Below are 12191 nucleotides of genomic sequence, written 5' to 3' on the forward strand. Positions count from 1 at the left end.
TGCAGGGTGCGACCTTTCGCGGAGAAGATGTAGAATCTACATTGTATACGTAGAATCTAAATTGTAGATGTGTAATCTACATTTATAATGTAGCAAAAATATGTAAAATGTAAAATATTTTAAAATTATCTCACTAGCTAGCTAGGTCACTAACTCATTATCTCACAAATTTATATACTGTCTGAGTACGGGTATTTTTCTCGTTATTTTCTTCGTTTTACTCCTGCCTTTCTCAAGCACAAAAGTTTTAGTTTTGGGAAGCCCCTGTTATTATAATTGCGGATTCTGTTTTGTTTGAGTAATAAATATACATCAAAAGTTGCCTCAATTATCTTCATTTCATTTGAACTAAATATGGCAATTGTTGAAATTAATTTAATATAAAACGAGAAGGAACGCTGTTAATCGCTTCAGTCTCAGTCAGTATAAATATGTGAGCTAATTTTTTTTTTAAATTTTAAAATATTTTATATTTTTACATTTTTTACTACATCTGTCATCTAAATCTAAAATGTAATTTCTACATTGTATATGTAGAATATACTTCTTCTCCGCAAAAGGTCGAGTCTAAGTAGCGTCTGCAGTGTAGAGAGGGGCGGGGTAAGCAACTGAATAGATATTGTAATGATAATTCTCTACGATACTGCGTTTTTCATTTTCTCGTATCTACAAAATTGTGGATGCCACAGATTTTCCTCCTTTGTGGGGGCGGAATGGTTTGGGGCGAAATTTTAAAAAACACTTGTAGCAGTGAGATACCCCATGAGTGTGGAAACAAAATTTGGTTGCTATAGCTCTTATAGTCTCTGAGATCTAGGCGCTTATCGTGACGGACAGACAGACATGGATATATCGACTCGGCTATTGATGCTGAACTATATATCCTCTCTGCGGTACAAGCATCAACTTTTACCAGAAATACAATATACCCCTTAACTCTTCGAGTACGGGTATAAAAATAAGACTTATGAAATGCCATTGTTGACATTGTGTTCAATGAAAATATAAAATGCGAACCATCGCAAAACCAAACGGATACCAGTATGCATATCAAAGATGGTTTTGTCATTTTTGGAAGAAAAATTATTTTCTTCATCCAACGATAGGAACGATAAAAATTTAATATTCTCTCTTATACAGGCTGGCTCTTAATAGCTGTCGCACTTTTTAAATCGATCCTGTACAAAATCCAAAATTCTCAGACGTGCATACGGTTTAATTCGCAAAGTTTATATTTAAAAAGTTTATATTTAAACCATTTAATATTAAAAGAATTTAAGCGGGGAAATCGGTAAAAGCTAAACTAGCCTTCGTTCAAACGGCTTTGCAAGAAAATAAAATATGGTCATTTTTAATTTACCAAAAAATATTTGACTTAGTGGTAGCATTGTTTAATAGAAGAAAAAAATTCTGGGATGGTAAAGTCATCAGAGAACAAATAAAGATAAATTTCGCAGTTTCGAGAAGAAAATTTTTCAAATGAGCTAAATGTGGGCCGTTCGACAATTAAATTAAAACATTAAACTCTCATGTCACACTGGGGGCCCCTTCAGTGAAACGGAAGCTGGCAGTGACCCAAAATCGGAGTATGATCACAAAACTACAATTTATATGCAAACAACATGGTAAACACGTAAGAAAGAAATTGAGAAGTATTCAGATAAGAACCATATTAGCCATATCAAAAGCAAGAAAAAGCAAAATGATCGCTGAATGATCGGCTCATATCCTTTCCGTCTCTAAAGTCATTGGACTTCTGCATATGGGGATTTATGCTAGGAGAAGTCTGGAGAAATTTAACCGCCAATTGAAAAAATTGGGATCGAAATTCCCGATGTGATCTGCCGTGTTAATGACTTCAAAAGTGTCGCAAGCTCTTACAAAAAGCTAACGGAGAAAGATTGAAAATACAAAATGTGTAACTAAAGAAAATTGTAAAAAAATAATATATAATAAATACGTTTTTAGCTAAACTACATCCTGATAAACAATTCAGAAAAAAAAATGCAAATTGAATCCACATGTTACATAGCCAATTTGTGTATCAACAGAAACAACCATCAGCTCAAAACAATCGGAGCCGGATGAATATATCCTATGATGAAAAACGATTGATCTGCAAGGCCATTAAAGCCAAAGCTATACCCAAAAAATGGCTTAAAAACTGAAGGACTATTTCTATTCGACTGTGGCTCAAGCTGTATATATGTATGTATGTATATACATTATGGCGTCAAAAAGTCAAAAAGCCAATAAAAATTAAAATCGGTAGTCTTCAATTCCGAATTATAAGTGATTCGTGGACTCTGACATACAGGAAGATAGACATTGCAGTATTGAATTGGCAAAAGCATAGTTTTATCGGTCGTAATTGGAATAAAAATCATCTAAAATAAATAAGAGTATTAATTAATGCCAATGTATACATATTCTTGACAATATATATTCTGCTTTCACAAAAATACGCAAAACTTATGAAAATATTGAAAACTATCAACAGATTCAATAATCTGAATCATTTTCAGTTTGTAAACATTCGTTGGTTTTTTTTTAAATGTTATTGTGGAGGTCTACAGCGTCCAGCTGATGTTCCAGAAAAGTCCAAGTCTTTTTGTTCAATGATAGGAATCCGGTCATCGTACAATGTGGGTGCTTGCAATATGATCCCAGCTGTTCCGACCAGAACTGCTAACGTAAATATCCACAGAAAAAGTCTATCCAATACCATTGCGACGTACTTCCAATCTTCCTTTACCTTTTTTTGTACAAAAATTAAAGTGAAAAATGTATTACACGTTTTTTTAGCATACTTTTGTTGAGTCCTCTTGCATTTTGGTATGCTCCGCTATAAAACGAACACAGAAACAGCTCTTGTGGATTCTAGGTGGACATTTGGAGTGTGAAAATGCAGGGTTGTCTAATATTGGACTTTTCATCCCGGAAGAACCAATATCCAAGTCGGGAACAGCTGCCAAATCGTCAGAGCTACAATTAGTAAGTGTTGGTAGCGGGCCGTGAACTTGACAACTTCCACCAAATGGGCCATTTGCAGTTAAGCTGTAATTTAAAAAAGAAAAAAATTACTTACAATTATTCTAAATTTAATGATTGTTTGAGATGACAAATTTTGGATTTTTGAGTATTTTGAAGATTTTACCAAAAACTAGAACAACGCTTTTTCGTTTGACCCTTTATGACGAGTGTAAAAGACTGTTTGTATGTTTTTGTTTTCGACTGTCGTCTTCTGTTGGCGCTTCTAAGCGCCAAGAAATTTTTGGTACTCTAAAAATGTGGGGCGTTTTTAGAAGGAACCATTTCCGATACAATAATGTAAATATATTCTCGATCAGCATCATCAGCATCGATTTAGCTACCTCAGTCTATCCGTCCTTGATCTCAGAGACAAAAAGAGCTGGGGCAATTTTTTATCCAGATTCCTGTGATATCACAGTGTTACAGTTGTTACATTCATTCTATCGTTCTTTTTATACCCGCACTCGAAGAGTTAAGGGGTTATTATATTTTTATTATTATATTTGTTGTAAAAGTGGATGCGTGTAACGCAGAGAAGGAAACGTTTCCGGCCCCATAAAGTACATATTCTTGATCAGCATCAATAGCCGAGTCGATATAGTCATGCCTGTCTGTCGTCCGTCCGTCTGTCTTGTTTGACGCCTAGTCCTCAGAGACTATAAGAGCTAGAGCAACCAAATTTTGTTTCCACACTCATGTGATATCACACTGAATAAAGTTTGTTTCCACATTTTTCCACTCCCCTACCGCTTTCACAAAGAACGGCACTGTGGCATCCACAATTTTGAAGATACAAGAAAACTAAAAACGCAGCATGTAGAGATCGGATCGGATCATTATTATAGCCAGAATGAAAAAATGTATTTGCAGTTTCTTCCCCCACCTCCTCCGGCGCAGCAAACGCTTCTTATTCTCTTTATCGCTCAGACACACTCTACCCTGTGCAGTGCGCGACCGATCGAGGAGAATATGTTGAATCTACATTGTAGATGTAGACGACAGATGTAGGAAAAAAAAGTCAAATATATAATAATTTAAAATTTTTGATATATTATAAGCTCACAAATTTATATACTGACTGAGTACGTCCACAGAAGCTAAAACGTTCCATAACCTGCAAGAACTAGATAATCCCTGACCAGCCGAGCATCCATTGCTGGCTCTGCGACAACGTAGTTCAAGCAAAATGCACTGGATTTGCGGGTGATGCTGTTCCAAGACGTAATGGTCTGAATTACAGTTATTAGGCATGCCGGGCGGTTGAGAACGACATGAGAATGTTCATAAGGCGAAAGGGCTTTAAGGAGCTGACCGTGGGCTTAAAAAAGCAGTACGATCGACTCACCATGGAGTCTCATTTATGCGGTTTGAAACTGCTGAATGAGTCACTTTAGCTCGCTGCTGAAAAACCGACTTCGACCACTCCTAATGTGCAGCAGCTGTTTGCTACTCCTGGGGCAGCAACAGCTGCTGTTGATGCAGATTTGGGAGCCGAATTCATCACCTCTCAAAGCTTGTAGCCAGAATCCCCGTAACCCAGAACCCCCGTAACTACAAATAATCAAAATCAGACCCATGCTCCATTCAAATCTTCCCATTCTACTTCCACCCATACAAAAAACTAAGTTCTTCTCCGGTCAGCTGTATCTATTAGGATGGGCCTGAACCTTGATCTGATACTATTCTTTCACCTTGGGAATTTCACCTTTAACAGATCTTACATTTTAGTCTGGGCCATATTATGATGCAAATTTTTTCTCAGGTTGTGCATTGATGTCTCTTTAAAATCGTTATTATTTTAGGGAAATATTATTTAGATTATTTTGTAGATTTTTTTAGATTGAATTTAAACCATAAGTTAGGTTAGGTTAGGTTGTCCCGGACGGCCCTCACGGGGCCACGCATAGGCCAATATGGCCCTTAGTTGTCTTGATTGGTGCGTATGGACCTTCTGAGTGTTTTACGCGGTTTCGAAATCCGTGAGGATCGAGGAGAATTTTGCAAAGGCAAGGAGTTCCGCTGGCGTCCTCTTGGATGCATCTTCCAGCGATGCCAGTACCGATGCCAGTACCAAGATATTTGTTTCTTGCCCTTGAGAGGGCCGGGCATTGGCAGATTAGATGTTCCAAGGTTTTGATAGCCCCAGATTCATCACATTTCCTGCACTTGCCACTGTTGGTGATGCCTAGTTTGACTGCATGTGCTGCAGCCAGGCAATGACCTGTGAGTATTAGCATCCTACTGTCCTTCCGTGGTAGGTGCAGTAGGTAGTGGTTGAGTTTACCATTGCTCTCCTTGCACATGGTTTTCGCGATCCTGCAGTTGGTGGTTCTCCTCCACCTGCTACTGGCCTGTATGTGTGCCCGCCTCTCTAGATCGCTTTCCTTAGCCAGCACGACTGCTGTCTCGTTGCCTTCGATGCCCTTGTGGCTGGGAACCCAATATATCCGCACTGACTTTGTCGTGCTTAGGAAATCTAATACCTCCCTGCTTGCCTGGACATTTTTGGAACTGACCGCTGACGACTACATGGATCTTATCGCCGCCTGGCTGTCCACGAACAGGTTGACCACATTATGTGGGCATTCCGTACATCGAGCAACCTCCGCCGCTTTTTGTATGGCAAAGACTTCTGCCTGGAATATGCTGCATTGGTCCGGTAGCTCATAGGACAGCCTTATTTCAGGTTCTGTACAGTATATGCCCGCACCTACTCCTCCATCCATCTTGGAGCCATCCGTGTATATGTTTAGGTGTTCATTCTGATCACAACTTTTTTTCCAGTCGTCGGGTCCCATGTGTACCATGTACCATGTACCAAACCATAAGTTAATAACAGTGTTCATTCTGATCCCCAGTCGTCGGGTCCCATGTGTACCATGTACCAAACCATAAGTTAATAACAGTCAAAAATATACCGTTAGTCGAGATCGAAATATTTTTCTAGTATTGAATATCTAACATATTTTGTGGAAAAACTTTTCTCAAGAATCATATTTTTTATAAGAGATAATAGTAATAGAAAACATGGCTATAACCAACAAAAAAATACCAAAAATACAGAAAAAGGGAACTTTTGTTTAGGTCTTCATATAAAAGTAAATGAAATTATACGTCGATAGGGTAAATTAGTTCTCGTTCAATAAATTTAGTTCATAATATCGCAACAGAATGATACGGAAATTTTTTTTCGACAGTTCCTCAGTTTTTAAAGTCAAAATTTCGTAAAAAATACCGCACAAAAATCATCATTTTTGCAATTAAAAGCTTTATATTGTAACGAACCATGGTTCCCATCCCATGGTTCGTCACAAGCAGTCGGTGTAACCAACGCTACCCCCAAGTGAAGATACCAACACCAACGAATTCGAAGATACAGCACAGGTGGAAAGACGGAGGGACGTCGACCGAGGAAAGAAAGAAAACCGAGAACTCAGCACACGCGCAGCCAATCGACGGAAAGGCACGGCCAAGATTATATAACCAACCCTCACCACAGCAAAACCAAGTAACCAAAGTTCTCAAAGCACACGAGCCCCCAAAATCCACGAAAATGGGAACAGCAAGAGACAAAATAAAGAAAAATAACTACCAACCTCAGCACCCGCGCGGCCAGCAGACAGGAAAACCGAAGACTCAGCACACGTGCCATCGAACGTCAAGGAAATGCGATCACCCCACGCAGCAAAATACAACCAATAGCATGGAAAAGTGCCGATCAACCCTTAAAGCGAAACCCGAGTCCAGCTCGGAGCAATGTCCCTTACATAGCAGCACTGGCCGTATTAAGAATAGGAAAACGCTATATATATCTGAGTTCTCCCTGTACTAAGGCAGTTCGTTTGGTGTTCGCTAGGAGTTCACTTGGAGTTCGCCAGCAGTTCGCAAATCGGCAGTTAACTTTCGTGTTCGCTTTCGAGTCGATAGGCAGTCCATCAGCCATAGTCGATCGGAGGTCGATCGGGAGAATATACACGTCGCGGACAATCCGTCAAACCCCCCACATAACATAACACGTAACATAAGAACCCGAATTAATAAAGAAACAAATTAAAACTTCAACTTAAACCAAAAGTGTTGTGATTCCGCTAACCATTATATTTCAGTTGCTGACCGAGTTCCTGGTTTTCCAAATAAAGTATTGCGAATTATAAATAGCTTGTAATTCAGGACCCTGGACAGACTGATGCCTATCCCAGCCTGAGATAGGTCCTTACAAGTGGCGCTCGAGCAGGGGCTTTAAAGGATTTTGAAGGAAAATTTCAAGAAAACCGAGATCAGGGACTTCGTGGATTAAAGACCCACTGCCAGCAAAAGGAAAATTGAATGGACAAGCTTAACTCAACAATAATTCACTAACGTAGTTCGGGCGCGAAAACAATCGCGAAAGTATATGCAGTGCCGATCCTAAAAGTGCCGTTTAACAGTAACTCAGTGCCAAAATCAACAGAAAACCCACCATGGAAAATCACGACGAGGAACAACCAGAGGAGGCATACCCCGCGGGACACTTTTCCAATCCAGGGGTGAGCACTGGCTGAATCCACAAACTCCGTCGGGACGAACTAGAAGTCCTCGCCGAAGACCGACCCATGAAAGGGCACCACTACAACCACGCTGCACCAATGGCGGAACGCATCCGAAAATGGGGAATCCAGTTTGACGGCCAAGATGACCCTCTATCATTCATTGAACTACTCGAAGAACGCGCTCCCTCGTATGGGGTGGACACAAACCAGCTGCCGCGGGCCATGGCCAAACTTCTCACAGACCGTGCCAGTCGTTGGTTCCGCACCAGCCGCCTACAAAGTTCCTGATGGGAAAATTTCCGCCAGGAATTCTTAACGTTCTTCTTGCCCCCACGGTATTTTGAACAATTGGAAGACCAGATCCGAGCCCGCAAGCAAGTCGCGGGGGAACTGTTCAAAGATTTCCTCATTGAGATACGTCTACTCATGCACCACGTCGCGTACGACGCAGCCAAGGAGCTAAACAGGATCTACGACAACGCCCTCCCAGCATACCAGATGTACGTGACAAACAGACAAACAGAGTACAAGGAAACGAACCCCGGCACCAGAAACCGAAGCCAACCTATCCCAACGATTCCCACCCAGCAACGCCAACATGACACCCATACAAACCCCAGCGAACACATGACCACGACCAACCCCCACGAATAAAACGAATAAAGGCAGTAAATAATAAACAAAACCACAAAAGTTACCGCGCCATCAATTCTCCCACCTTGCCTACTTCTCTTTCGGACATTTCCAGGCCAGCCTCGAACCTTAAGTTCCAGTAGATCTACAAATTTCTTCTAGAGGACCCTGGACAGGCTGATGCATATCCCAGCCTGAAATAGGTATCTTACAATCACCATATGCTTACGCAGTGTATGATGGCGAGAATCCATGTGAGAAGGTGCGAAGTAGCACTTTTAACTGTCAGCATATCGATGTGTTTTAGGTTCTACATGCTTAATTCCCTTAAGAATAGTAGTCTTAACTTGTCATGGTGCCCTGTGACGCCGACGGTTGTCATGGAAGCGACCATTGCCTTCTTCCGGGATTGGCCCAAAGGATTTACATACCAGGTCCCGTTGAGGGAGACTCAGTTGGAGTAGACCACGAGATAAGTGAAGGATATGTTTTGGGTGGCACCTGCTTTGTCCGTCACGGTCAACGTTGCGTCATTGATGATGAGGGTGCCATGATCCACTATGCTGATAGTTCGTCCAGGTGACTGGGTAAGGTGGTGCAATGGGCGACGATCCCAGCCACCAATTGTTGGGCGCAGGCAAGCCCTTTCTGTTCCTTGCAGAACGTGGTGCCAATGGTGGTCTCGCATGCCCCCACGCTGATAGTTCAGGTTCCACACTCAGCCACGGCGTTTCCCTCGCTGAAATCCCAGATTTTGTAATTGTGTTGGACGGGGGTCGTTAATTTCCTGCAGACCATCTTGGGCTGTGGGAACTTGATTAAGAAGGTCCAGGCTCTGCAACACGCTAATGCTTGACTCTTCCAGTAGTTCCACTAGCCTGATGCCGGTGAGCTGTTGTTCGTTGAATTCTTGTATATCGGTACCGTCCAGCAGCGTCGGGCTGATGATGTTCATTTTGCCCAACGCCATGCCTAGAATTAGATTTTGTAGGTCGTTTATGATGATGCGGTTCTTCACTGGTAATTGGGTTCGCTCGCTATCCTCTGACTGGACGAGATTGTTGATGTATACGGTGAGTTTTTTCAGCCAGTTTTTCACCATTGGCATAAAGCCTATCTGATTGGTTTCAGATTCAATCAGCTGTATTTCTTTGAAACGGATTTTTTCCCAGTCGTCAAAGTCCGGGGTTCCGGCGACAACCTTCAGGGCGGCTCCTAGGATATTTAAGCTTCTTGCTCGTCTGTGGTGTGTTTTTAGGGTTCCCACGAGGGTCCTGATGTGTTCCAGGTCGGTGGCAAGGACAGATGTAATTCGGCCTCCCGGGAATAAGGCAGCGGACTTCTCGACCTATGCTATGTATGCCTCGTAGGAGGTCACGTTGGTGATATGGTGTAGGTACCCATATCTTTCCCATCCCAAAGAATGAAAATCTGTGGCAGGCACATTTTTAAAGATACGATAAAACGCAGTATCTTAGAGAATGCCCACATCTACCAGATTGCCGAATCTGAATCAGATCGGATCATAATTATAGGCAGAATGAAGAAATTAATTTTCTGTTGCTTCCGCCGCTTCTCGCTCGCACACTCTGCCGCGTTCAGTGCGCGAGCAACCCCTAGCGGAGGAGATGTAGAATCTAAATGGCACATGTATAATCTACATGTTAGATGTAGTATATACATAGTAGATGCAGATAACAGATAACAATTCTGACTGAGGGCGTCCCCAGAAGCGACTCACACGTTCCTTCTCGTTTTTACTGCGGCCTGTGTGTTGGTGGTAAGGATCAGGAGAATCAGTAGAGGTGACATGGTGGCGTGGTTTCCTTGTGTTGGTTGCCGCTGTGTTATCTTGTTAACCTGCAAGTCAGTGGTTTGTGGAGATGTACTGGTTGCTGATGATCGGGGTCTCGATATATCTATAGTGTATCTATTGATGTTGTTTTGGGTCATTTTTTTTCCGAGGTGTTGCTGTTCCCCCATTTATTTTCGTGGCTCCGCGCGTCAGCAGTTTCTACCATTTCTTCACTTGTTTTCGTGGTTCCGTACCTCAGCAGTTTCCTTTTGCGCGTGGCGTGTGGTCTTCCTGGTTCGTTGTCCCGTGGGTCAGCCGATAGTATGGTTCTGTCAGCAAGATTGTGGTCACTGGTAACGGCCTTCTTACCGCTGAGTTTTGATTATGGGTCAGTGCTGGTGTTTGCTTCGTCTGCAGAATTGCCCGCGTCGTGGTCGTAGTATTCCTTTAAATAATTGATATTGGCGATTTATTACTTCCTGCTGTCGATGTGTTGCAATTTCACAATATTCATTTCATTTTGTAGGGCCCGTCATATTTCGGGGCGAGTTTCGCTGCAAAGCCGTCGGTGGCGTTGGACAGATGATGTTGTCGAATCAGTACCAAGACGCCCACCGTGGGGTTCAATTGTCGTCGGCGGAGATTGTAGTGTCTTGCTTGTTCATGGCTGGCTCGCTGAATATTATTCTTTACTATCGCGAACACTTCCCTTAGCCGTCTCGCTTTTCTCAGGGCGATGTCTGGAGGGCTTCCTGTGCCTGTTGCGACTTCGTCATATAGTGCTCCAGGTAAGTGAGGCTCTCTTCCGTGTAGTAGGAAGACTGGACAAAATCCAATCGTTTCTGAACCGCTGGAATTGACTGCGAGTGAAATCACAGGTATTAGCTCGTCCCAGGTGTTCTGGCGCTCCCCTACAAATTGGGCAATCATGGTTTTAACCGTTCGGTTGGCCCGTTCTGTTGGGTTTTCCTGGGGGCAGTAGGGCGCGGTGTGCTGTAGCTCTACCCCTGCTTTTTGCAGAAATGTTTGAAATGACCGGCTAGTAAATTTTCATCCGTTGTCGCACACAAATCGTTTCGGTACCCCGAAGTGGGTGAGTATCCGTTCACGAAAAGCTAGTTACAGTGTGGCAGTGGTGGCCTTTCTAAGTGGCACCAGTTCTACCCACTTAGTAAAGGTGTCGTGGAATACGAGTAGCATTTTGTTTCCTTTCTTCGATCGAAGCAGTGGTCCAACGAAGTCGGCGCATAGTGTTGCGAATGACTCTTCGCATCTTACCCACCGGCTTGCGTGTTTGCGCTTTGAACTTCGGACAGCTTACGCAGCCAATGTGAAGCCCTGGCCAGTACTAGCGTTGACATACTCTGGCTACGGTTTTCCAGATTCCTAGGTAGCCGGCTGTGGGTTAGTGGTGGCATTCTTGGAGTACTCTTGCGCGGCGATCCTTAGCCACGCAAAGCTTCCATGATATGTCATCATTGTCATCGGTCCTACGGCCCAGGTGTCGGTATAATTCCCCGTTCTCGCGAGTGTAATCGAATATTTCTCTGGATCGTTCTGTACTTGTAGTATTCTGCGCTTGAGCCAGGTGCAGGTTACCATCTCTTCCTCGACCCGTGCGAGTGTTTCCAAAGGTTGTCGGGATAATACATCTGCAACTACGTTCAGCTTACCAGCCGGATAATGCACGTCGTACTGGTATTGTTGTAGTTCGAGTGCCCGTCTCGCTTTTCTACCGTAGGGGCTTTCCAGTGTGTTCAACCATTTTAGTGCAAAATGGTCGGTGAACACGTCGAAACGGTATCCCTCGAGGTAACAACGCAGTTTCCGGATGGCTCAGATGACTGCCAGCGACTCCTTGTCATTAGCGGAGTAGTTTTTTCTGCCTGGTTTAGTCGTCGGCTGACGTACGCTATGACTCGCTCCTTGCAATCGATTTCTTGAGTAAGAGGTCAAAAGCAGCTTGCTGTGCTTCGGTCCATACCCATGGTTGATTCTTCTTGAGAAGGCGAGACATTGGTTGGACGATTGTCGCGAAGTTTGGTACAAATCATTGGTGCCAGGATACCATCCCGATGCATTGACGAAGCTCTTTTAGGTCTTTGAGGGGGCGGTGTGGATTCCCTCGTCGCTAATCAAATGGCCGAGATACTTGATTCGGTTTTGAAAGAACGCACATTTTTAAAAATTTATTCGAATGT

General features: G+C 43.0%; 1 protein-coding gene across 10 annotated transcripts in view; it reads right to left on the reverse strand.

Annotated features, from left to right (window-relative positions):
• Nucleotides 1-2246: 2246 nt before the first annotated feature.
• LOC111078115 (acetylcholine receptor subunit alpha-like) overlaps nt 2247-12191 on the reverse strand; it is a 268805-nt gene continuing 258860 nt past the window's right edge. For all 10 annotated transcript variants that reach the window (XM_041595520.1, XM_041595518.1, XM_041595523.1 and 7 more), the window contains 2 exons: nt 2811-3057; nt 2247-2755 (listed from right to left, as the gene is read on the reverse strand). In XM_041595520.1, coding sequence (XP_041451454.1) covers nt 2558-2755; nt 2811-3057 — 445 coding nt within the window. In that variant the 3' untranslated portion in view covers nt 2247-2557. The remainder of the gene's footprint in view (nt 2756-2810; nt 3058-12191) is intronic.

This window comes from Drosophila obscura, unplaced genomic scaffold (assembly GCF_018151105.1).
Source record: "Drosophila obscura isolate BZ-5 IFL unplaced genomic scaffold, ASM1815110v1 contig_13, whole genome shotgun sequence".
Classification (NCBI taxonomy): Eukaryota; Metazoa; Arthropoda; class Insecta; order Diptera; family Drosophilidae; genus Drosophila; species Drosophila obscura.